The 26,534-nt window shown below is 36.8% G+C and overlaps 3 protein-coding genes across 3 annotated transcripts in view; 1 reads left to right on the forward strand and 2 right to left on the reverse strand.

The window, feature by feature from the left end:
- Nucleotides 1–2,201, reverse strand: part of LOC107738859 (probable assembly chaperone of rpl4) — a 74,823-nt gene extending 72,622 nt beyond the window's left edge. Inside the window, exon 1 of the mRNA XM_016550742.1 lies at nt 2,135–2,201. The gene's annotated coding sequence lies outside the window, so the exon portion shown is untranslated. The remainder of the gene's footprint in view (nt 1–2,134) is intronic.
- LOC107738871 (probable assembly chaperone of rpl4) overlaps nt 1–12,490 on the reverse strand; it is a 20,615-nt gene extending 8,125 nt beyond the window's left edge. Inside the window, exons 1-7 of the mRNA XM_016550773.1 lie at nt 12,279–12,490; nt 11,813–11,913; nt 11,576–11,722; nt 11,277–11,426; nt 7,668–7,774; nt 4,477–4,600; nt 2,135–2,203 (exon numbers count right to left, since the gene is read on the reverse strand). Of these exons, the coding sequence (XP_016406259.1) occupies nt 2,135–2,203; nt 4,477–4,600; nt 7,668–7,774; nt 11,277–11,426; nt 11,576–11,722; nt 11,813–11,913; nt 12,279–12,345 (765 nt within the window). The 5' untranslated portion in view covers nt 12,346–12,490. The remainder of the gene's footprint in view (nt 1–2,134; nt 2,204–4,476; nt 4,601–7,667; nt 7,775–11,276; nt 11,427–11,575; nt 11,723–11,812; nt 11,914–12,278) is intronic.
- A 757-nt stretch (nt 12,491–13,247) lies between these two features.
- The window catches only part of LOC107738860 (protein FAM188A-like), a 58,809-nt gene continuing 45,522 nt past the window's right edge, over nt 13,248–26,534 (forward strand). The window contains exons 1-9 of the mRNA XM_016550743.1: nt 13,248–13,989; nt 14,259–14,338; nt 17,685–17,745; nt 19,260–19,436; nt 21,048–21,099; nt 21,349–21,463; nt 24,578–24,651; nt 24,874–24,953; nt 25,215–25,285. Of these exons, the coding sequence (XP_016406229.1) occupies nt 13,896–13,989; nt 14,259–14,338; nt 17,685–17,745; nt 19,260–19,436; nt 21,048–21,099; nt 21,349–21,463; nt 24,578–24,651; nt 24,874–24,953; nt 25,215–25,285 (804 nt within the window). The 5' untranslated portion in view covers nt 13,248–13,895. The remainder of the gene's footprint in view (nt 13,990–14,258; nt 14,339–17,684; nt 17,746–19,259; nt 19,437–21,047; nt 21,100–21,348; nt 21,464–24,577; nt 24,652–24,873; nt 24,954–25,214; nt 25,286–26,534) is intronic.

Here is a 26,534-nt window from a genome sequence, read left to right on the forward strand (position 1 = left end):
CCGCCACCTGCTGGCAGTTTTAGTTAAATTTTTAAAGTATCTTTTCTGTTATTTAAATCATTTAATATTTCTATATTCAAAATTGCATACTTAAAACATTAACCTCAACATGAATTTACGAATTTAATTGCACTCATGCGACCTCTGAGCCTCATTAAATGTCTGAAAATACACATACAAGCCACTTGTGTGTTCTTCTGTGCCACCTCTGTAGTACAAATTTATTTCTTAAATACTGATTTCATTTGATTGCTAACTTATTCTTATTCTACTTTTTATTCTGTTGTTGTAATTAGAAATGTTAAAAAGCTTATAATTTTTTTTTTTATTTGATAAATGATGATATACTTAGAAAAAATGCCATTACAAAGGTAAAACAAAATTCCCTCAAATCACTTTAAGGAGTCAAATATCACCTCGTAATGGGAAGGTTAATTTTTTATCAGAATTTTTAATTATTGATTAGAAGGTGCTCCTAAATTTTTTACCATGCTCCTAAATTTTTTTAATTAGGAGCACAAGCGCTCCTAAAAAGAAAAGTAAGCTATTAAAAAAACAGATTATTTTTAAGCAATTTAAGCTTGATTTATACTATGTTGAATGTTCTAAAACAAAATTCAACAGTATCTCTTGAGCTTGGACTGCCTTCTAGATATCTAAATTAGTCCATCCTTCTCTTTCTCTCTGTTTAGAAGTGCTCACCTTTCCCAGCTGTCCAATCAAAGGGCCTTGCTGCCAGGGGGCCCGGCTTCTGTCTAAACACCCGCTGTCGCAGAGACGACCCTGCAACCTTTGGCATCATTTTGACAGACAGCCAGGTGACTGGTTTTAATATTAATATGTCCCCCGTGCTGAGAAGAGATTCTATTTGTGTTCGGCTGAGGGAGAGCAGACGCTTTTTAAAAGTCAGGCAGCAGCCCTCAGTCCTTCACTGTCTCCTCAGGATGAACCGAACAAACATAAGCAAGTGTGAAAAAGAACTAAAGAAAAGTGTGCTCCACACAGCTGTCAATTTATCATTCTCTCTCCCTCACCTTACAGCATCTCATCCTGGTCCTGCCCTACTTCATTCTGGCTCTCGACCCCATCATTCTTCCTTTTTCCTCTTCGCTATTATTTAAATTCTCTGTTCTCTCACTTTTGAAGATACCTCTCTCCGAGTGCTGGACAGGCGTCAGGCCGTTCACACACCCTGCACAAAAAGGGTCCTACTGCACACTCACACTCAACTGCAAAGGTCACAGTAAAGTGCAAATAAATACCAATCCTGCATTATTCAAAGGACAACTTAGCGCTGATAGAAAAAGAGAAAAGGGTTTAAAGGGAAACAAATCTATAGTCTTCGCCTTATTAACTGCGAACACTGTCTCCCAGAACTCCAAAAGAGCTGTGGGACACCTTGATACAAAAGACAAAACTACTAACCAACACTGGAGGACTACAATTCACCTCAACTTCTGAATGGTTGTGTCTCACAAACAAACCTACCTAGACAGCATGAAGGGCATCATTACAGTGTCCGCATGCACTCAACAGGAGCAGGAACACATGCATTCAAATTCTGTTTCTCAAAAGTGTTTCTTTAGTAATAATAATAATAATAATAATTCCTTATGGGTTACAAGAACAGCTAACCAATTTGTTCCCTTCACCAGCCTAACGGTAGCCACAGAATAAGTCATCTTTAGGTAGTAAATAACTGTCCTGCTGACAATTATACAGTATTATAACACACTGGGTGATGGTTTACTCTACAGCTGCAGTAGAGCACACATTAAACCTCCTCATTACACACAACACTGACAGCTTTAAGCCTGTTTGTTAGACATATAGCTAATATTAGTGTACTTGTACAAGATGTATTCTATAGGTCTTTAAACTTGCTTGCACAGCAAGAATGGATTGTCTTGGATTAAACCGTGCTCACGCTGGATAAATAAAGACTGACTCTAGAATGGATCCAATGCACTATAATGAAATGATTTCTAACCCAGTAGCTTGAGAACAGCTCATCAGCTGAACCTGTGTATAGGACGGCATTACTACCACCTCAAAGAATTAGTGACCGGTACTAAACAAATCGAAATATTTGAAATGTTCTTCTTAAAAGTGTTGATCAAGACCATCATCTTACCTCACATTCTTCGGCCTCGATCAGCAGTTTGGCTGTTGTTATTCTGGATTCATAAGGCGGGATGTTGCTCTAAAACAAAAAACAATACAGTAAATATTAACTGAAAGGAAAATTAGTTAGGGATCATAAAATTCTTGATGACGTGATTTGATAAAGAAAATTATGAAAACTTATTTTCCATATGTTTTCATAATGATAGAAAAAAAGGCTATTCTTTAACAACTAATTTACAAAAATTAATTAGAAAATAAATACACTATTCAAAAAATTTAAACCATTCAAAATATTTTTTTTTTACTGTTTTTGATTAAAGATTATGCTCACGAAGGCTGCATTTATTTTTTTATTATTATATTTTAAAATAAATATTTTTCTATTTTAATATATTTTAAAATGTAATGCATTCCTGTATTGGCAAAGCTGATTTTTTTTAAGCAGCCATTACTCCAGTCCTCAGTGTCACATGATCCTTCAGAAATCATTACAATATGCTGCGTTTGTGTTCAAGAAACATTTCTAATTATTACTGAAAACAGTTTTGTTGCTTGATTTTTAATTAATTACAATTATAGGATGACAAGTAGTAGGATAGGACAACAGGATGCTCTACAAGAAGAGGGGGAGTGGTATAGGATGAGAGAAAGTGAGAGAAATTAGGATAACCGGTAGTGGTATGAGATGAAAGGAAGTAGTAAAAGATAAAAGGGAGTAGAATATGTTGAGGATAGGAAAATAGGAATTAGGTTAGGGAGAGAGAAAGTAAAACAGTCTAAAAGGAAGTAGCATATGATGCAAAGAAGCAAGAAAAAGCAGGGCCATTAAAAAGTGGTATACGATGAGAGGAAGTAAGATGATAAGATGGGATGAGAGAAAACTTGTAACAGAGAAAATAGAAAGGGATATAAGAAACTAGGAAGAGGAATAAAATGACAGGAAGTAGAACAGGACACCAGGAAGCTCTATAAGATGAGGGGAAGTGTTGTAGGATGAGAGGAAGTCACAGAGTAGACTGACAGGTAATAAAGGATAAGAGGAAGTAGAATATGTTGAGAGGAAGTAGGTAAGAAACAATAAAATCAGAATGAGAGGAAGTGATACAGGATTTAGAGGAAGTAGTACTGTATAGTATAGACAGAGGAAGTAGCAAAGCATGAAAGGAAATGAAAACGTAGGATAACAGGTAGTAGTACAAGATGAAAGAATGTAGGATAGGAGGAGTGAAAGTAGTAAAGGAGAAGAGAAAACAGAATACATTGAAAGGAAGTGTGATAGGACACAAAGGAAGTAAGTCAGAGTGAGAGAAAGTAATATAAGATGAGAGGAGACCTTACAGCATGACAGGAAGTTCCACTGTATGTTATGAAAATAAGTAGGAAATAGCAAGTGAATAATATGTGGTATAGGATGAGAGGAAGTAGCAAAAAGCATGAATAAGATGAAGCAAGATAAGAGAAATTGGTAAAGGACAAGAGGGAACAATACATGAGATGAAAGGAAGAACAGGATGAAGTGAAGGATCATCGGATGTAGAATATGTTGAGAGGAAGTTACTATGAAGTTGGAATATATGTTGTGAAGTAGGCAATTGTATGGGCAAAAAGCAGTGGTTTAGGATGAGAGAAAATGGTATTGAATGAGAGGAAATAGTAAAGCATGAGAGGAACATAGAAAATAACATGAATAAGATGTACAGGATAAGAGAACGTGGTAAATGACAAGAGGGAGAAACATTGGATGAGAGGCAGTGACATAGGATGAGATGAAAAAGTACAAGCCTGAAAAAGGGTTGAGGTTAGAGGACACAAAGAGACTCCAGTTTATGATTGTTGAGTCAAGTTTTGCTGTCAGCTTTCTGAAGGGAAATGGAAGTGTCTTCTAAAGTGAAAATACCCACAAATGTTACAAGAGCTTTAAGCTGCAGACTGAAGCTCAACTCAGACCTGCTAGTCTTATGTCTGTTTGCCCCCTAGTGGTTCAACGAGGAACTGCATCAAAGCGGGTGTTCGCACTAGTAGTAAATTTGTCCCACATTGACTCATATTCAATAAGCTTGTTTTATTAATGGCTTGTAATTCATTAACTGTGACCTAGCTCTCTCATCTGACATCGTTGTCTATCCCTCATTCAAAAACAAGTGTACATGCCCAAAACCTGCCTTTCTTAGTCACTCGTTCTCTCACACAATTTCTATCTGTGTCTCCTCAAAAATACATGACTCAGCTTTCTCAGCTGTTCTCCTAATTATGACTGCATAATGACCCACTGCTCAGAACGCTGCAGTGAACTAGAGAGACAGTGAGGGAACTCTGGGTAATTCACTCCGCAGTTGTCCTGTCGTATACCTCAGTTTTCTCGATGCTGAACAGGTAGCTGGCCATCAGCTGCAGAGCTTCAGGGTTGTGCTCGTCGTACTGTAAAGCTTTGTCGATGGCCTCTTTGCAACAGTCAGCAGCGCCCTCCTCCATGCTGTCAAACAATAAAAAGAGTAATAAAGCTAATTAAAGCACATAAAAGCCAGTCAGTGATATTAAACACGTGTAAGTACAATATTTTTTTATAAAAACCTGTGCGCAAATATTTTCACAAAGAAATTATAATCAATCAATATCTTAATGAAAAGACAAGAGATATTGAGAAAAGATAAGAAGAGAACAGGATAATCGGTAATGATATAAAGTGAGAGATATAGGATGAGAAGAAGCAATATAGGATAAAAGGAAGCAGGGTAGAATGAGATCAAGTGCTATAAGATAAAAGGAAGTAGGGTCATCATACAGGTTAAGAGCATGTTGGATAAGATAAGAGAAAGCAAGGATGAATGAGAGGTAATAGGAACCAGTATACAATAAGAAGTAGGAGGATGAGATGCGGAACTAGGAAGAATAGAAATGTCATCATTCTTGTCACCAATGTCAATATCACAAAAGTTAATATTAGCCTAAAAAACAAACAAAACAAAAAAAAACTCAAGCTCACTCAAAAGAAGTAAAAAGTCATTGATTAAATAACAATAAGAAACTAATTAAAAGGAATAGGACAAAAACTGCAGTAGAACAAATAAATAAGAAATGCTACATACAATGTATAAATTAATCAAATGTATAAAAACACTGCATATTCCTCACTGTGTAAATGAAATATATATTTCTTCTTATTAAAGCTTATTAAAGTGATTTAGTCAAGAGCAGTGAGAGATTTTCTCTCATTTGTTGTTTGATTAACATGAATGACAGAAAACAAGAATATTATGGTGCTTTTGCACAGCATGGTACGGCACTGCTCGGTTCGGTACGGCTCACTTTTGGGGGGTTTTCACTGTGTACAGTACCTGATACCGTGTACTTTTTTCGTACCGTTACCAAAATGTAACGTGTAAACCCTGCTGATCACTGATTGGCCGGAGAGAATAGTCACTACCTGCGTCACTGAACTTGCGACACCAGACACCAGACCCGCTATACTGTATTTAAATCAGTACAACCAGCGAAGGATCGAACGCAACTGTTTTGAACGAGCGCACCTTTTTTTAACAACCAAAAAATGGCTGTTTCATGGTCTGTTGAGGAAGTACAGATGTTCCTCTCGTTGATAGCCAAGGAGCGGATCCAGCGAGAGTTTGATGGGGCGACTCAGAATGAAAAAGTTTTTCAGGAGGTCGCTCAGCTCTTGGCTGCGACGTGTATAATCCCGCCCACTCTAAAGTGGTACTAAACTGCAGTGGAAACGTAAACCAAGCCCCAAGCGGAGTCGTACCACGCAGTGGAAAAGCACCATTAGACTGCTGTCACTTTAAGAGCTGCCCGGATCCAACATCCTGTTTTCTTTCTCAGTTGTTTGCTTTCACTTAAGACCTAAATTACTGTGTACGAGGATACTTGCAAAGACGGCCCTTTTGTGTGTGTATTTAACTGTTCAAGGCCTATAAAGTGGCAAAATTAACTTCGTTCAATAATCCAGCGTTCAATGAGCACTGTATCCGGTATATCGCCTACCCCAAAATGGAAGTAAGGAAAGTGGTAAAGGTTGTAAGATGTGTTTGTATTTAATCATAAAAACCTGACAAATAAGTTTGAACTTTCTAAATTTAGAATAAATATTTAGAACCACCTGAAACCACACATAACAAAACTTTTCAGCTTTTTTTTTGCTTGTGCATATATAGATATACTGTATATAGATGAATATTATATATGGGTCAAAGAAACAATAAAAGCTTTCTGAGCAAAAATAATGACAATCATATATTTTTACCATGATTTACAAAAGACATCCAGTAAAATGTCATTCAGTGTAACAATAATTCATCAGGCATATTTAGAACAAAAATCATTGGATGACCTTAAAAGACTCTTTTTATGGATAATCACATTGCAGCCCCTAAAACTAATCAACTGCATTTTATAATCTGTACCACTACCAGTGTCTTTGCCACTATTCTTCAAACCACTAGGTTTTACCCATTTGTCAGTAAGAAGTTTTTAATCATTTAAAATGTAAAAAATTAGTGTAATTACTTTTTCTTTTATGTATTTTAATAAGTACGTCAGATTAAGTATGTTGTTTCATTTTTACAAACATATATCTGTTACACTGATTATGGAACATTATTTCACCCATATTTTGAATATATTTTGAATTTTATTTTTACAAAGTTATCTGAAACATTAAAGTAGACACTTTACTTGCATTTAATATGCTTTTTAATTTAATGCAGACACCAAAATGGGACGCATCAAATATGTATTAGAATTAAATGCATTTTTAGAACTATTTCAAAGTAACACACACAATGTCTACACCAAAAAATTATAAGTTTGACCAATAATTGAACTAAACAAGAGTTTCCACAGCACCTAGGGGCATCAACACTAGTGAAGAAAATGTTATTTGTTAGCACACACACTCTGTCCTGCTCTTGATTTTCCAGTTATCGCCTGCAGCAAACATCTACCACAACAACAACCCTGATACACACGTACAACCATACAGTACATCAAGAGCAAAGGCACAGAGACGTACTGTACTTTGCTAGAGGCTGCTGCTTTACCTTCATAATGTACACCAATGCGTGAAAATGGAATGGTGCTTACTTAGTCAATAAACCTGACCTTTCCCTCATGCTTTGAATTTCAATCTCAGGGTTTGAATGAAGTCACGTCGTGCCAAGATCCTCGGCAATCAACACTAAGCGCATCTCCAATCCAAATCTACTTTTCATCTCTCTCCTACCATACCATTACTCAAATCCTGAATTCCCAACCCTCTTCCTCTTTCTATCCCTCTATCAACCAGTCTGTGATTAGATCTTTTCTGCAGGCCTCAGAGCAGATGGGCTCCAGTCTGCAGCGTCCCAGGTGTGTAATGTCTCTGTGTGTGTGTGTGTGTGTGTGTGTGTGTGTGGCATATCTCAGCAGGTACAGAAAGCCAAAAAGGTTGAGAAATGAAAAGAGTGAGAAAGGCCAGAGCAAACAGAGATGGGCAGAAGTTGAACAGGAGCCAGCATATATCTGTGTAAAAAAAGACAGATATTTACCAGAGATCTGTGAAGAAGATCTCAGCGATGGAACAGAAGGCCACAGACATGTCCTTCTTTGAGACGGCACAGACAGATGGCAATGCAGCCGCTCCAAATGCACTAGCCTATCAGAACACAGAACCACATGTGACAATGAAATAAAATAATAATAATAATTCACCCTGTCATTGTTTACTCACCTTATGTTATTCCAAACCTGTCTAATGTTATTTTTTTAAGTGGAATTTAAAAATGAATTGTTCATCCTAGTGGCTCTCAAATTCCAAAAAGGACAAAAATCACCATAGATATCATGCGCTATATTCCAACATGATAGCTGTGAGTAATGAACAGACCAAATTTAAGTCATTATTCACTGCTCCACCGAGACTCTCAAAATAAATACGCCACCTGTTCTTATGGCTTCAGAAGACTTTTATCTTTTATTTATTTTATGTTTCTTTAACCTTTCATAGCACACATAGCACAAAAGTTTTATAATTATTTATGTTGAATTATAATATTTATAGTAACATAATATTTTATCAATCTTATAATATTGTTTTAAATTTTTTAATTAATTTATTACAATAATATTTTAACACACATTCAAGATGTTTAGTAGATATTCACAGTTTGTTATGATACATGCAAATTGTCAGCAGTGATTCTTCAGGGACCTCAGGGTTGCATAATTATTTAAGTGAATATATTGTTATTAACAGTATTAATATAACATTAAAATAATCTAACTCAATTTAAATGATAAAAAAACATGCAAAAAATATTTAAATATTTTTTTTAATTGTTGATGTTTTTTCAGCATTCAGTTCCTGATTTTTTTTTTCTTTTTTAATAAATAGTGGTTCATTTATATGTAAACATTCCTAGTTTCTGTTAATAAAAAATAAATAAAAACAATTAAAATGAAAGAGAAAAAAGCTAAAAATGAAAACTGGTGGGCCTTTGAATACTGTGTTATACAATACAATGGTAGCCCTTCAAGACAAAAAGTTTGAGGCCCACTGCTCTATAGGACTTTATTTTCTGCTTATGCTTTATTGCCCTCTAGTGCTGAAAGATTCAACTGCATATTTAGCACTAAATAAATCCTACAGCTGACTCCTCTTTGCTCAAACTAATACAACTATCCCTCAAGACAAGTCATTTAGACCACTGAGGATGTACATTTTATGCTGCCACAATGCTTAGAGCATTATTCATAGCATCTGAATTCAATACTCAGTAATGTATGCAAGGCCTGTGTGGTCATTGCAATTGATTACAGTTTGCTTTGATGTAAAACAATGTCTGTGACCAGCTGGTTTTCAATAACTCTCTACCTACAGGAACAAGACACATCTATCCTTCTGTCTTTTCCATTTACCAACCCTGTGTAGACAGACGCAAGCAGCGCACACAGGCATACTATGAGACCAGCTCAGCATAACTAAATGCCTCCTGCTATTATGTCAGTGCTAATTCTGTGCCTTCCAGAAAGCATTGCTCTGATTCAGCAGCTAACTTAGTAATCGATGCAAAGAAAGTGCTGTCCATTGGGAAAATGCACCACAATGATGGAATACATCCATTATTCATTAGCCAAAGCTCTCAGGGTTCTAAACAAAATGACAATTCCTTTGTATCTTAGGGAGTGAAATTCTGTTTACATCTGGTCTTAGATAGTCTCTATCATTTTCAGGGTTCTGTCGAACTTTAAAACACATACTACAGTCACATTATATTTTACTGTGTTAACCTGCTACAACTGTATGCATACTGTGTTGTGGTTTATTCTAGCTATAACTTACTGACTCATCTCAGTACTTGTATCTTTTATATTTACTAAACTAGAACTGTATGTGCAACTTCAGTCCAGCACTTGAGGTTCAACCTCAGCTCTTCTCTTGTAGTATTAGCTACAGGGTTGCCAGGTTTTCACAACAAAACCTGCCCAAATGCTACTCAAACTAGCACAAAATTAGCCCAATTGCGTTTCGAGGGGGGTCCCCCGTGAAAAATCGCATTCCGGGGGGTAAAATACACGTAAAATTCGCATTTCAGGGGCTAAATATCACGTTATTGGGGTTACTTCAACCCGCGGACATGAAAAACAAGCCGCAGCAACAGTGTCAAGGTAGCCCAATTCCCCAGGAAAAACGCAGACTTGGCAACACTGATTATCTGCCTGCTTTACTGTAGGTCATCGCAAATTCCACAACATAGTGTAGACTGGGGCTAGTTGTCACACAGATTAGGGATGGAACGATTACCGGTTTCACGATAAATCACGATAAAATGCCCTGACGGTTAGTATTATCGTTTAAAATTTAATTATCATCAAACCCGTATTTGATTATCGCGCTTTTCAAAACTCGCGGTAAATCCTGTCCAGCCAGCATCAGTCTGACGCAGAAGCAGCATGCAATGTGGTTGTTTCATCCAGCTACAAAATTTGGCTCCTGATGTAAACTAATGTGCTTCACAGAGAGGCTATACTTTTTATAGATATGCTTTCGTCCTTAATGAACTACACTATTGTGCATTCAAACACAGTGCTCAGAGATCCTTCTATGGAAGGATCAAATGAATAGATACTTCTTCAAATTCTTGCTCTTAGTGATGTTTTCTATCATTTACGGTCTCCAGACTTGCCTTTCATATAAGACTTGAAAAGACATGAGATAAAATAAGAAGAGCATTAACAATGTGGTGCATGATTCAGCCTATAGACAGTTAGATGCACACACCCGTACGAACATACATACACAGAAAAGACTGTCAGCTGGACAAACGAGGCATTCTGATTGGCATATTATTGGAATATATAAACCTTCTGTGACAACACTCCCCAATATGGCCATTTAGACTTAAATTTAAGATCATCTAATTTCAGAGGGTTTTGAATTCGTTTTTGAAACCAACAGACAAAACTAATGTTACTGAAACAAGCACTTGTATAAATAGAAATCTCAGAATATTTATTTACCTACATATAACCCTGGATTTAACTTCACTATGTGAAAATATCTCTGGTTTCAGTTACATTTCACCTAGATTTGCAAGTTCCTCTGATAAGAAAATCAGCCAATAACCTGTAGACTTCCATTCAAAAGATTGCGGTTGGTAAGATTTTTTAAACGGGATTTGATAGAAGTCTTTTATGTTGAACAAAGCTGTATTCATTTTATCAAAAATACAGTACAACATTAATTTTGCAACATATATTTACACTTTAAAAGAACTATTTTAAAAATGTAACATATTCCTGTGATGGCAAAGCTGAATTTTCAAGAGCCATTACTTCAATCTTCTGTGTCACATGATTCTACAGAAATCATCCTAATATGACATTTCTTATTATTATCACTGTTGAAAACAATTGTACTGCTTAATAGTTTTGTGAAAACCATGATAAATATTTTTCAGAATTCTTTAAAGAATAGAAAGTTCAAAGGAACGTAATTTATTTGTCAGAATTTCTTTTTTTTTTTTGGAACAAATTTCTTTCAAAAATCCCAAATCCCAAACATTTGAATGGTAGTTTATGCAAATGTGTAAATGAAATAATCAAGTGAACTAAAAATCTATGTAAAATGCTTGAACTGTGTATCAGCAGTGTCTTGCCTCATTGGTGTGTTTGTCCATGACGTTGAGCATGACCTCAGTTCCTTTACTGAAGTATTGTACAGCCTCTATGCCTGTGTGAATCTGCCCCAGGTACATGTACTTACTGTGGCCCTCCTCTGGACTGAGCTCCACAGCCTTCAGATACACGTATACCACTGTTAAGGACCGTAACACTCAAATACAATCATACGCTCTTCAAGAAAAGGAAAAACAAGACTAGAGGCTTCACGAGGATAGTACAGGATAAACATATTCAAGTGATTTCTATGTACTGTGGTAGTACGTGTAAAGGATATCTGTTTAGCTTTCTCTATATCTCCCAGCTCAGTGCAGATGTTCCCCATCATGTCCAGGAGGGTCAGGTTAGTGGGTTCAATATCCAGCGCTCGCTGACAGTACAGCCTGGCCATGTCAAAGTCAAAGTTGTCTATACACTCTTCAGTCTGAGAAGGAAAGAGAGGTACAGTAGTACAGTCTGAAAACAAACACTAATATTTCATGTCTTTAAGAGGTCATTATAGGAAATATATTACCTTTTCAATTAGTTGATCAGTTGTGTATTTTCCAGCTGTTTTCTTTTTGGCTCTTTCCTGCATCTTGGCTTTCATTCTCTCCTGTGGTGACATCAAGGCACCTGGACATCAAGAACAGATTTTCACAAACCACTCACATAAGCAAACCTTCCTGCACAGGATTCAGCTGCAAAATCTGTTAAATGTGAATAGGTCTAGGTTAAGCACAGCTATGACAAGTTTGACAACCCTTCTTCAATAAACTCTACATAGCATTACTCAGATCACATGGATATTAAATGTCATGTTTACATTAAACCGTTACTGTCAAAGCAAACACTGGTGAATACTAGTGTGCAGTCTATAGCAAGAAACAGTTTTAATTAATGTGGCATTTTTAAAAACGTGTTTTAAAGTCATTATTTTCGTGAAATAAAAGCAAAATGACCAGACCGTTTAACACTATAGATTCTTAAAACAGACATACCTCCAGTTGGTTTAGTGTCTTTTCTCTTAGCTTTGTTTTTCTTTTTAGATTTTGCTTGTCCGCCCATTGTTGTTAGATCAAATCTGTGAATTTATGTCACTTTTTATAAAGGGGGAAATACTTCTCCACTAGATGTGCGTTCACTTGCCAACGTGAAAGCATGCATGGGCTACAACGTGAACCAAATATATTGACTTCCTGTTAAGTCACATCTTTAACAAAATAAAAGTCTCTAAGCTTTTTTTTTTTTTTTGGTGCGTCTGTCGTTGAAACCTGGTTGAAACGCATATAACTGCTTCTCTTCTCATTGCATTTCTCAGTGCAAGATATATTGCTTGAATGCATCATTGTATAAACAATGGAAAGGATTTCATTAAATACAGTTTATTTTATTCATTGAAATATTTGTAGTGAAAATAAGTGACTATACATGCTAAAATGTAAATAAATAAAAACTGCAAAAAAAAAAGAATTATATACGTTTTTAAAATGAAGTTTATTCAGTCATTTTTCATTATTGACCATTTCATTGCCAATTTATACATATCATGTGCTCACAAAATTTCCTCGTTACCCGAAGGTACCTTGCATTATGCAGTGCAAATATGCAGTGTTCATCTATTTACAATGTTTAGGTGGTAATATATCCATTATTTTCTGACCATCTATTCACTGTACACTTTGTTAGGTTACATTCTCGGCAATACATCACTATAACCTCTGTGGGTGCGCCTGCTTCACAGTTGGTATTTTAAGAATTTATGGCTGCCTAATCTCTTTATTATATAACATTGCTTAGCCAAGCTTTCTGTATATTCAAGCTCAGCTTCCGTATTGTAGGCGGGCACAACATACGACGTTGCCGTATGATTGATGGGCGGAATAACCAATCAGACCTCTCCCTCGCTCGACGTCACCAGAACCTTCTCGATTTGAACCAATCTCTCACAAAGTCGAACTTGAGGTGGAGGCACGTAGTAAACAAACTGAATGGATCATAGTCATAGAGCACTCAGTCTGCAGTTACCTCAGCGAGCATTTTTCATTGAATTTCTCCGTATTTTCTCTGGGTGTTGTCGAGCGGAGTTGACAGTCGTTGACTAACTTAACTTAAAACGGGCTGTCGGAGGAACAAGCTAAACGTTTGTTTTGGACGTTTAATAACGCAACAAGCCACAGACCGTATGGTGAGTGAGTTACTTCAGTGATGACATACCAGGCCTGTCCAGTTAAACAGACAGAACAGAAACCTCGAATTAAGGAACTGAATACAACTTAAGACGTAAGATAGCATTCATTTCAGACACAAAGCGAACCTGTAGGTTAATAGAGCTGTTGTTACAGGCTGCGTTTTCAAAAGCTAACGTTCTTTAACATTTTTGGCGCGAGCGTTCGATCACTCATCGCTTGTGGGGCAGTTTACGCTTCAGTAGCGCATCTGTGGCCAATGCCACCTGCTCACCCAAGCCAAAACTTTAAGATTGAGCGGAATACAAAAGCAGGCCAGGACGAATTCGCCAGCCACGTCGCGTGCACTACAACGGTTAGCTGTCACAAGGATCTCCATTGGTCTCGATGCATGGTTTGAGTTAATATTGACGAAAATCAATAACAGAAATGTCAGATACTAATAAAGAAGTAGTGGATCTGGTGTGGGGCAGACCCGGTGGCGGAGGAGTGCCTGCATCCCTCTTCCGCAGGTGGTCACAAGGTAAGCGGTCTTGATAGTTTTTGATGCTTTAATAGATACTAAAAGAAGTCTTACGAATGCTGACTCAGATTTTCAAGGTTGAAACTCTCAGTTTAAAGGATATACATCCATTACTTGTATTGTAAAATCTGCAGTGGTCAGCAAAGAAGACCAATGCCAAGACCATGTTACTTTAGCCTGACTGCTTGCTCAGTTATAAATTGTGATGAATTGCTAAGCTGAGACTTGTGACATTGACTGTGGTTTGTGTTCACTGTTTCTTTCCACAGGCTTTGTGTACAGTGAGGCTGAACGCTCTGCACTGGAGCAGTTTGAAGGTGGACCGTGTGCTGTCATTGCACCTGTGCAGGTATTCGCCTTATTTTTTCTGTTCATAGGTTACTTTACAAAGGCGTGGATTTACGCATACTTCATTACTGACTAAGCATCATAAGTTATGATGCTTAGTCAGTAATGAAGTATGCGTACATCCACGCCTTTGTAAAGTCCACAATATAAAAGCTGCACTGCAGTGATGTAATATAAAGGTTGGTGACAAATTAAAGGTAAATCCAGAGAAACCAGAACCATGCCGGCATAATTTTTCTAAGTAATTACGTTTATCCCATCCTGATGGGACTGTTCAGGATTGACAATGGTCCCATCCTTAGGGCGCATGGGGTCACTGATTGGTTTGATGGGTAATTTTTGACAGCAGTGAAAACGAGGCTGTGAGGGACTGAAGTACAGTGCAGGGCTCGCAAAATCGCTAGCCCGACGTCTCGGGGCTATTGTGTTTTCCAGTCGGCTACCAAAATGTATCACCACTCTGCCCGACGGGCTACCTTTAATACAGATCTCCTGAGGGTCCTTAAAAACTAATAAAGTGAGTTGTATCAAACTTAAGGCCACAAAAAAAGTGGGGGTGGGGGGGGTTGGTTTTGTGTTTGCGGAACGATGTATGTTATAACACATCGTGTACACTCACTAAACAAAGAGTGACAGAGCAGAGCCAATTCATAAAAGAACAATATTTAAAAGCACACGTCCAGTTGTGAGTGAAGGAAATCCGCTTGGGAGTGGAGAGATTCGTCCTCGCGCACATGGATCGCGTAACATTATGCGCTCTCGACATTGTCATTAAGATCACACTATAGAAACCGCCTAAAATTAAGTATAAAGAAGAGAAGAAAGCGGCCCTAGGCAGCTGCCTACACATGCCAGGATCCACCACTGCCAGATGCAGTTAGAAATTTACTAAAAACAAGCCTATTGCAAGACATCTGGTAGGGGGGGCACCTGGGACCAGTAGACACGCCCCTGTTTATGAGCACGGAGCTGCTTTGTGTACAGCCGTTACCGGGGAAACCGCAATATTTCAGGGCTCCTAAAGCTCCACCTCATGGCAGAAAATGAATTTGCATTTCCAACAAGCCTTTCTTGCTATTTATGGTCCGATCAATGCAAATATCAACTCATGTTTTTATGTAGCAAACACATAGAGTTGTAAATGAGAAAGAAGTTAATGTGCCTTTTAATGCGCCTAAATCTAAACAATTAAGACAGTAATATTTATACGTTTTAAATTGACATAATAATTTATATGCTTGATTTATCCCTTTTCATAAAAATGGTCTAAAGGCTGAAATGCTGTTGTATAAGATTTTTGTTTTTGTGAAAACCTGTATCTGAACTGTAAATCATGTAGTTTTATGGCTCAATACTGTATGTTACCATGGACATTGTCCAACCCCACTCATAATGTGTTCATTTTACTTGTGCAGCTCTTAAAATGGGTCATAAATCGCCTTAAATTTATTTGTAAAAATTCTGCAGATACCCTGTAAATAGTGAAATAAAATTCCTTCCTTCATATTTGTTGATATTTGTGTATTGAAAATATTTTTGATTGACATTTAAACTCATATCCTTTTTTGGGGGGGGGCTAGTTAAATACATTTTTGGTCTACCAAAATCTGAAGAGTACCTGCCCGAAGGGCTACCAGGGATTTTGAAATTTTGCGAGCCCTGCAGTGTATTCAAACTGTTTAACAGATTATGAAGTGTCTCTCCAAAAACTTTTCTACAGTGTATGCCATTGTAAAGACACGTTCATCAAGAACAATAACTATATCAGCGTCCAGACCAAAGCATGATAATATTGTTTATTATAAGTGCAAACTAGCTTTAAATGTTGGAGGTTTTTTTATCATTCATCTACGGTGGCCGACAGAGCTCAACGCTCTGCAAATAGAAAAAGCACCTGCAAATTAAGAAAGCGACTTCATCAATTTGACAACACGCTGCAAATGCTCACAATACAACCAAATAAAGAAACGCGCTGCAAATAGAAAAAAAACACCTGCAAATTAAGAAAACAACTTCATCAATTTGACAACACACACGCTGCAAATTCTCACAACACAACCAAACGCGTTTCTGTATTTGTTTGCGTTGTGAGCATTTGCAGCACCTGCTGTCAAACTGATGAAGATGTTTTCTTGATTTGCTGGTGCTTTTTCTATTTGCATGTGTTTTCTGAAGTTGCAGCACGTTGAGTTCTCTCGGCCACCGTATTCATCAGCTAGAAAAAAAAACTCATTGGGAAAGGGATTCCAACAATACTGTTGTTCTGTGCCATTATCATTATCGTTATCATTGTGGTGTGGACTCTACAATTTTTTTACATTTAGAACAATTTTTAAATTGTCTTTATCGTTCTCATCCTTTGTGTATACCTATGGAAGATTTTTGACCAACGTCTTAGCAGTGCAATTAATCGAAAAACGGTTTCGATTTCGATTTTGGCCTCCAACGATTATGAAAATACAGTAATTGAGATAAAACGATTATTGCACCCCATTCCGCCCCCTTTTCCAGCGGTGCGCTTTCGTTCCTCCATAATCGTGATTATGATTTTTGCCATAATCGAGCAGCCCTATCCTCCACCACCATTATCAAAACACTTTTATAAGAATGGTATTGAATCCCACCAAGAGAGATCCAGAGACTTGTCGAATCAAAGCCAGGGTTCATTGTAGTTGTGGTGGCACTTTTTAGCCCAACACTCTGCCAAGATACTTTAAGTTTTTCCTTTAATTTGTCACCTGTCTGCAGATATAAGATTTATAACTTATATCAGTCTGCAGATTCTGAGCGGTCGGAGTTGATCAATTTCATAAATCTTATATTGTCTGATGGGCACAGATTCTGATTTTTTTTCCCGTCCGACTAAGGATTCAGTCTAGTTGGGAGGACATCAAATGTTTTTAATATTTTGACCCGATTTTAGAACATATTGTTTTCATTTGTCATGCATCTCCTAGCATATTTCTGCGTGAGTTTGTGTAGAGAGAAAATACCTGAAAGTCTGCTAGTGTGTGATCCTCAGTTGCTTAGTGTTCTTTGTAACCACTTACAAAGTTGGCAAGTGTATGATACCTGCTGTTTTAAAATCTGTTCAGATTTTAAGTCATTTTTTGTATTCCAGCCGTTAGTCTTGCACTGACATTCCATATCTATCACAAATGCTGTTTGATCTGTGATTTCTGAGAATGTCTTACCCTTTTCTTTAACTCTGTTTCTGTAACACAGAAACAGTTGCTATCTGAACTGATATATACACGTACTGAGATGTGCTTTGTTGTCAGATTGTTCCTTTTGCCTGGTTAGGTGGAGTCCTAATGATTTGTATGTTTGTTTATGTTATTTCTCAGGCTTTCCTGTTGAAGAACATTTTGTTTAACACTGAAGGCTCAAACTGGAAAGATATCTCAGGTTTGTTGTGCATTATTTTAAAAGGGAATTACACCTTGTTTCCACTTTTGTGCACTCGATAAAACTCAGACCAGGCATGTATGAGCATCTCATACTCATCATAAGTGGCATAATAAGCATAAACATAACGTAAATTGTGATTAAGATTATAAAAACTACACAAAGACACATAATTTATGAACTTGATATTTAGGTGGTATCAATACATAAATTAATCATTGTTATGATAGAATTCTTTTAATGCACTCCCCCCCATCATATTTCTGAAATGAAAGACATCATCATGAATCTTATTATAGGTACATATTTGTATTGTAGTCTTACTGTGTGCCTAAAATTGGAGAAAGTGGTGCTTCACTATGGGCCAGATTTACTAACGGCTTGCACTAAAGCAAACCCTCTTTTGGTGTTAAAAAACTACTGTCAGGATTTACTAAAAACGTGCAGTGAAAAGGTTTGTACACAGTCATTTTGTGGCTGACCTCACTGCATATGCATTTGTTGGAGTTTTCCTTTCAGATGCAAAATTTATGAGAGGAGAGTATTTAAATGAATCACGCAACATGATTTACTTAGGTTTGCACTAGTCAATTTCCTGGTGTTTGCGCCATTATTTACCGCCCAAAAAAGCATGACTTAACCAATTTTTGCCTGTGTTAGTAGATTACACACACCTTATTATCATGCACCTTATTATAGCTCTGCTTGTTTGCACTGCTCTTGGTAGATTGCATTGGTCATTATGGAAATGCGCCGGTTGCGTCTTTGTTCTTTTTTTTGCGCATTGTCAGTAAATCACCTGCAGAATTTTCTACTCCCATCTGCACTTTTATGGGGTTGTGCTCTCACGCTAATTTGCCCTGTTTAGTAAATCTGGCCCTGTCTTAATGCAGTCAAATTATAAAAGTAGCATTCTAAGACCTTTATTACCTGTCACCCGTAATACTCCAGCCTTTTTTATCCAATGTTTTAGATCACTTTCTATTTCAATTGAAGACATGTGACAACATTGTTGGAGAGATTGTGTCCTTTTGTTTTATAGCTGAAGAGATTTTGTTTTCGTCTCCTCCCATCATCTCCTCCTCACTCCTTTGTAATGATCATATTTGACATTCTTAGCTGATGCCCTCATTAGTATGTGTATTTGTTATCCTGCTTGGAATGCTGCTTGATCGTCATAAACAGAAAGAACAGTCATGTCCTACCAACGTAAATTTGTTCAGCCTCTGGATTAGTTTCATGGGGTTTTGCAAGACATTTGATTTGTATGCAGATGCAATTAATTCTTTTTTGTTTATAACGGGTAATTGTGCACTTCATTTAAACTTTTATTTAATTCCCAATAAATTTGGCTGATTCCGGTTAAAGTTAATGGCATGGAACTATACTGGGACACAGTTTATAGAGCGAAGGATCCAACACGTCGGCTAGCGGCAAAACTGATCGACTTGAATCTTTAAAGCAGCACAGAAATCAGATGCGTGGCTTGACATATGTTCTGTGTATCCTTACAGAGGAAGAGCAGAGGACAGTCCTGTGCTCCACCCTCAGTGAGATCCTGGAGTCTGCCTGCCTCAATAAGACACAGGCCTTTCACCTGGCCACCTTGCCTCGTGCTAAAACCACAGACAGCAGTGACATCACTGACAGCCACCCAGAGCCTGAGTCGAGCCAACCTACTGACACACCGAGTAAGAAAATTAGCAACCGTCATTCTCAGTGTTGTACAGATACTGAACAGGGCCAAGTGACAGTTTTTTAATAATACCTAACACTAAGGGTGGGCGATATAGCCTCAAAATTATATCACAATATTTCAAGAATATTTGCGATAATGATATTCATGACGATATAGAAAAAAAATATGGAACAACGTTTTATTGGTGATTACAGCTGACAGGCAGCAGCATTTATTAGTGCAAACACAATGAAGGGCATTTTCCATCCTTTTCCAATGAGCTACTGTCATTGATGACAGACTACCTAATTCGAAGTGTAAATCTATTGTCATAAGGTGGCAGAAGCAGCATTATAGTGCATAATAGTAGTGACCAGTGTTGGGCAAGTTACTTTAAAAAAGTAATTAGTTATAGTTACTAGTTACTTTTCACAAATAGTAACTTAGTAACTGAGTTGCATCATTATAAAAGTAACCAATTACCAGAGAAAGTAACTGTTGCGTTACTTTTTTTATATATATATTCAAATATGTCAAATACCTTGGATGCCTCCTATATTAAATGTTGAATGAAATGGATACTACATGGAATAAATTATTATTTTTAAACATTGTACACTAATTAGTGCTGTCAAATGATTAATCTCGATTAATCGCATACAAAATAAAAGTTTTTGTTTGCATAATGTTTGTGTTCTGTGTATATTTATTATGTATATATAAATACACACACATACAGATTATACATTATACCAACAAGGCACAATTTAACTTAAAATTAATAAGTTAGGAAAATTATATTTTGTGGCCATATTTGAGACCCCCTTCTTGAATCAGGCATGCAAAGAAATGCAGCCTTGCTGAGCAGAAGGGAATTCTTTTAAAACATTAGAAAATATTACAGATGCCAATTTAAAAACTCTGTGTGAATGTTATAATAAATGTATTAATTGAGCAGTTGTAATTATTATCATTATTATTGTCTTTTTTATTTTATTTAACAGAACAACAGTAAAATTACAATACTAACATTTATGAATGTTGATGGAGCTTTTATTTTGATGGAAACCCACAGGAAGTAATTCTTAATTTTAATCATACAGTAACCAGCAACAACCACCCCTTCCTCTTCTCATCGGAGACATGAGATGCAGTACTAAATGGTCTCTCACTGTTGGTGCTTGTAATGATTTTTGCGTCTTTCTCGGACAGTTTTAAATGCTTCCACACTGCCGTCATGTTTGCTGCATTAGTGCACGCCTCTATTTGATCGCGTCACGTCATTGTTCGGTACAATTTATTCAGTCTTTTTGCTTATTCCTAGCATCCCTCACCGAACATCATTGCATCGCTATATCATTGATACCGCGATATGACACTTTTTTTATCATGTAAAAATGTATACCGGTGTTATCGTGGGCAGTATGATATGGCACACCCCTCTTAATCTTAACTCTCTTTTCACAGTGAATGCATACATTTACAGTAGATGATCCAACACAGCATGCTAGTATAAACTTGCAGAGATGTGTATTCTTATTAACCGTGAATTTACAAATAATTTTCTCTGGACTGTTGTGTCTTGTTAAATGCGTTTGTGTTTTTGCATGGTGTGTGTGTGTAGCTGCTTTGGCTGCTGAGGAGCTTGGCTTTGAGAGGTTTCACAGCATCATACAGTAAGTGCACAAACTCTCTTTCCACACCGCGTCACTTGTTTCTCTTTCCTTATGTCTTCACTGGCTTACCCTTTCCTTCCCCTTGTGTTACAAATCTGCAAATTCCCGGCAGAAATTTCCAGTAGTGCAGAAGCAACTAATTTCACAATGAAATAAGGGGTGCAGCTTAAAAAAAACTTCTGGATAAATTTGTAAGTCAGTAAGGATCTTTCCCAATTGATAGTTGCATTGTGGTTGCTCCTTCCTCAGGAAGAAGACTCTCAGGACTGATGCGGAATTGAGAGAGGTGGTGTTGTCACTGTACGACACTTGGAAGAACAAATTCGGGGTTCTGCTATTTCTGTACTCTGTCATACTTACAAAGGTATAACTTTACATTTCCCGCCCATGAAAAATATTTTTGCCAATTTGCCAGTTTTTGAAAATTCCTTTTAAAAACAAGAGAATAATGAGCTTGCATGGTAACAACCTCTCATTTACACTACTGTTCAAAAGTTTGAGGTAAGATTTTTTGGTTTGTTTGTTTTTGAAAGAAGTCTCTTATGCTCTCCATAAAAATACAGTAAAAACAGTAATATTGTTTAATATTAATACAATTTAAAATAATTATTTTATGTTACTATACAGGTACATCTCAAAAAATTAGAATATCATGAAAAAGGTCAATATTTTTTGTCACTCATTTCAGAAAGTGAAACCCATATATTATATAGATTCATTACACATAGAGTGAAATATTTCAAGCCTTTATTTCTTGAAATTTTGATGATTATGGCTTACAGATAATTGTTTTATTCAACTTGATGGGACCTTTCAAATGACATATGACACATGACTATCTGAGCTGTATGATGTTTCTGACATATTAGAGTACATGGCACAAAAATTTTTTTCATAAATTATGGGGGGGGGAAATTATATTTATCCGCAAATAACTCAGCACTGCTTAGGAGTTAATCAAAGTGGCCACATGCATAGTAAAGGTCAGACTCCAAGCTTTCAAATGACTCCTATTTTGTGTTGATTAAGGCAGATATTTGGAAAAATATGAATTTTTTTGTTTGAATGTTTTTTCTTCGCTAGGGGTCGCCCGCAGGCGGTACGCTTCGGTTTAGAGGAACTAGGCAGCACTGGTTAGGAGTTGATCAAAATGGTTGGAATGCTTTCGAAAGCTGAATTTCTAAGCTTTAAAATGATACCTAATTATAAAAAAAAAGGTTATATAAATTTAAAATAGACAGAAATATTCTAGGTTTTACATTCTGCTTGCCAAGTGTTTAATGGAGCTCTCCAACTGATTTCTTCAATTCATGGGTTTAAGTATTATTTATACACGATAGACGCAATGGATTGTTTTGATTTTGGACTCCTTTCAATCGTGAGAATCTGCTGTAAAATAATTATATGCAATTTTCCACAATCGGAGCATGTTTCATGAAATGATAAGTGTAAAAAAAACATGAGAATATTGTAACTTGCGCATTTGGAGTTGTATGTGTTATAATTCGATGACGAATATCTTTAGATCTAAATGAAAGATTATGGTATGATTGGGCTCATTTTAATCAAGATAATTTTCTGAAAATAATGATGTGCGATTTTCAAGATCTATGCATGTTTCGTGAAGTTATGAATGAAAACGTAACCTATATGTTTCTTAATTTAATGGTTTCATGTGTGTGATAACATCGTAAGTAATATATTTAGATCCAATGTACAAATTACAATGAGTTTGGGCTCCTTTTAATCATGACGTGCAATTTTCCATGATCTATGCATGTTTCATGAAGTTACGAATAAAAGCGCAAAGTGAAACTACAGTTATTTGTCCTGCAGCGCCTGAAGCACGCCCATTGGGTTTTATGTGTTATAGCAATATGAGCAATATCTTTGGATCTCATCGGCGGATTATGGTAACTCTGGGCTCATTTTAATCGGGAGAATTTTCTGAAAATAATGACGTGCGGTTTTTCAGGATCTATGCATGTTTCGTGAAGTTATGAATAAAAACGCAACATTAAGCATAGAGCTGTTTTTCTTTGCTGCGCCTCAGTGCGCCTGTCTGGTTTCATGTGTTACAGCTCTATGAACGAAATCTTTCGATCTGATCGACGGATTATGGTAAATGTGTGCTCTTTTTAATCGGGAGAATTTCCGGAAAATAATGCTGTGCGGTTTTTCAAGATCTAGGCATATTTTGAGAAGTTACGAGCAAAAACGCCACAGGACTGCAACCTCTGATTTTTTTTGCTAAGCTGCATGACCTAATTCTTTTCTATGTGTTATAGCTTTATGAGAGATATCTTTCGATCTGATCGATGGATTATGGTAAATGTGGGCTCTTTTTAATCGGTATAATATAATGACGTGTTGTTTTCTATGATATATGCATGTTTCATGAAGTTACGAGCGAAATCTCCACATGACAGCTACCTTAGATTTTTTGGCTAAACTACATGCCGCATGTGCAGTTTTATGTGTGTTATAAATTCATGAGAAAAATCTTTAGATATAAGTTATATCTAAAGACAGATTATAGTGGTTTTGGGCTCTTTTTAATCGGGAGAATCTGCTCTAAATAATGGTGCCAATTTTCCACGATCTGTTCATGTTTTATGAAGTTACAAGTAAAACGGTGACATCAATATATTATTTTCATATGGGTCTGGGGGTGACTGGGCGTACAAAAACTCGCTCCAGTTTATTCAAAGCCCCAAAAGATTGTGCTTGTTTTATTCTACTCGATGAGACCTTTCAAATGACATATGACACATGACTATCTGAGCTGTATGATGTTTTTGACATATTAGAGTACATGGCACAAAAAAAACATTTTGTAAATTATGATTTTTTTTTTTTTGTCATTTATCAGCAAATAGCTCGGCACTACTTTGGAGTTAATCAAAGTGGTCTGATTCTGAGCTTTCAAATGATACCCATTTTTTGTTGATCAAGGCAGTGGTTTGAAAAATATGATTAGTAATATTGTCGCAGAGGGGGGGCGTCCCGCCCGCGGTACACTTCGATTTAGAGGGACTGCTCAGCACTCATTAAGAGTAGATCAAAATAATTACATTCATTAAAAATCATTTAAAATGATACCTATATTTTGTTATTCCATTCAGGGGTTGCTTAGTAATTAGATTTTTTATTTTTTCGTGCGGGTGGTGTCCCCTTGGGCTTAAAGGGTTAAAAATGTCACCTGAATGTATTTTAGAATTTTTGTCTAGTGTAGATCTGAAACGTCTTTTATAACTTTTTGTTAATTGTATACCTTGTGTAATTCATTCTGAGATCGCCATGAAAATAGCCTTGATGCTGGCATGGCGTTAAAAAGTGAATAAATAAATAACTGACCGCAAACTTTTGAACAATAGCGTACATGGCAAATTATGCCCTTTGTAGCGCATGTCATTTGCCCGCCATGCTCATTCATGTGTCTGTGTGTTTGTATTTATGGTCTAACTTGAAATTATAGGGAATTGAGAACATAAAGAATGAGATTGAAGACACCTCTGAACCTCTGATTGACCCTGTGTACGGCCACGGCAGGTAAAATGCATGATGGGTGTTCAAGTTCTTAGCGTGATTGTGTGATTTTAGGCAAGCAGTTCTAATTATTGGATTGTATTCTGGTAGATTTATCTTGTGTTGTGTAATGCTGTTTTATAGCACTATTTATCATAACACATTTAAAAAATATATTAAGCTGAAATGTACATTTATAGTGAGTGCTGACTGTTTTGTTAACCTTTTTCTTTCCGTACTTTGTAGCCAGAGTCTAATCAACCTTCTGGTGACAGGTCATGCTGTGTCTAACGTGTGGGACGGTGATAGAGAATGTTCTGGAATGAGTATGCTTCATGTTTTTACTTAATATTAATGTGTTGACATGCTGTCTGTTTGAAATAACTGGAGTCACAGAATGTCCTACTGTTGCAGACCACTTGGTGGCAGCATCAGCTAATGTTTTGCTCAAGTTTTAACACACTTTTAAAAAAATGCCTGCTGAGAGAATGCTATGGTCATTAGGTTTCAAAGTGTTTTATGTTAGACTATTTATTTTTGTGCAGTTGACAGGAATTTAATTATTCTTTTATTTTTGTTTGCTCTAGAGCTTCGTGGCATCCATCAGCAGGCCTCTGTTGGCTTCCTCACACTAATGGAGTCACTGCGCTATTGCAAGGTGGGTGTCTACTCATAAGCACCCTCACAGTAGCTTACAATACTGTAGTTAGATTTATAATTCATGTGGTATAGATGGTGTTCTCACTGTCTACAGTGTAGATAAATCTGGAAACCAATTTTGGCAAGTGTTGTGTGAAAGATGCAGAGTGTCTAGATGCCAAAGCTCACAGTTTCTTTGTGGTTTTGCTGTTTTCCAGCCGTACATCTCACAGGGAATTTGTGAAATGTAATTGCAACATAACCTACAGAAATACTGACTGCATTGAACAGACTAGTGTCACAGTCATCACTCTGTCAGGCTGTTTTCTTTTCTTTTTTTTTCAGTTTTTGAAGACTTTTTATGATGAGGAACAGACATTCTCTAGGTTTGTTCTCACACACAAAACAATTATGGAAATTTCGAATTCTGTGTTTTTTTTTCCATTTTCTTTTTGTCTATTCTTTTAGTTTATTATTTTTTTTTTTTTGTTCATGTCCTTCCTTTTTCTTTTCTGTTTACCGTTTCTTATTTTATCATCTTCCCTTTTTTATTTCTCTCTTTTCTTTTATTTTTAGTTAGTAGTACTTTTTTTCAGAAGCTAAATGCCTCTCTGCTCCCTAACCAATGTGTTGCCCTCTAAAGGGTAAACATCAGAGATCTGGCACCTAGCGCATGCATCCTGTATGTTTTATAAACCTGGGCAGGAATTGACTCTATTGTTTTAACTTGTGGAGAAAGTAATTAAGAAGCTGCTTTGTTTTGAATGGCACTGTGCTAAGCAGAGCTTCAGGATGTGCTGTGAGCTGTGTTTGGACTAGAGGAATGCAGGAATGTATCGCCTCATATTTAGAACCATATGAGCCTCCATCACAATATTCATGATCATTTTAATCCGCACACACCTGGAACGCCTTCCCGCCCAAATCTGCTGCTGATACTCACCTGTTGAGTGATGTGAGGGCTTTCAGTGTTTGGATGCACTGCTGGAGATCGAGCTGTAGGTAGAGTGTGCAGAGCTACACTTTGAACTCTGTTTTCTTGAATAATTCTGCAGTCTTGGGTTAAACTGCTGACTCTCATCTCATTCCATTTTAATTTGGTTTTGATTGGTGGATGTGGTTTTTTTGTGCGTGCAGCATTTGTAATGTGGATCAGGGGTGTGGAACCTTTTTCATAACAAGAGCCATTCATGTACACTGCCGTTCAAAAGTTTGGGGTCAGTAAGATATGGGTATGTATGTGCATGTGTGTGTGTGTATATGTATGT

Source organism: Sinocyclocheilus rhinocerous, unplaced genomic scaffold, assembly GCF_001515625.1.
Source record: "Sinocyclocheilus rhinocerous isolate Xijiao unplaced genomic scaffold, SAMN03320098_v1.1 scaffold2059, whole genome shotgun sequence".
NCBI lineage: Eukaryota > Metazoa > Chordata > Actinopteri > Cypriniformes > Cyprinidae > Sinocyclocheilus > Sinocyclocheilus rhinocerous.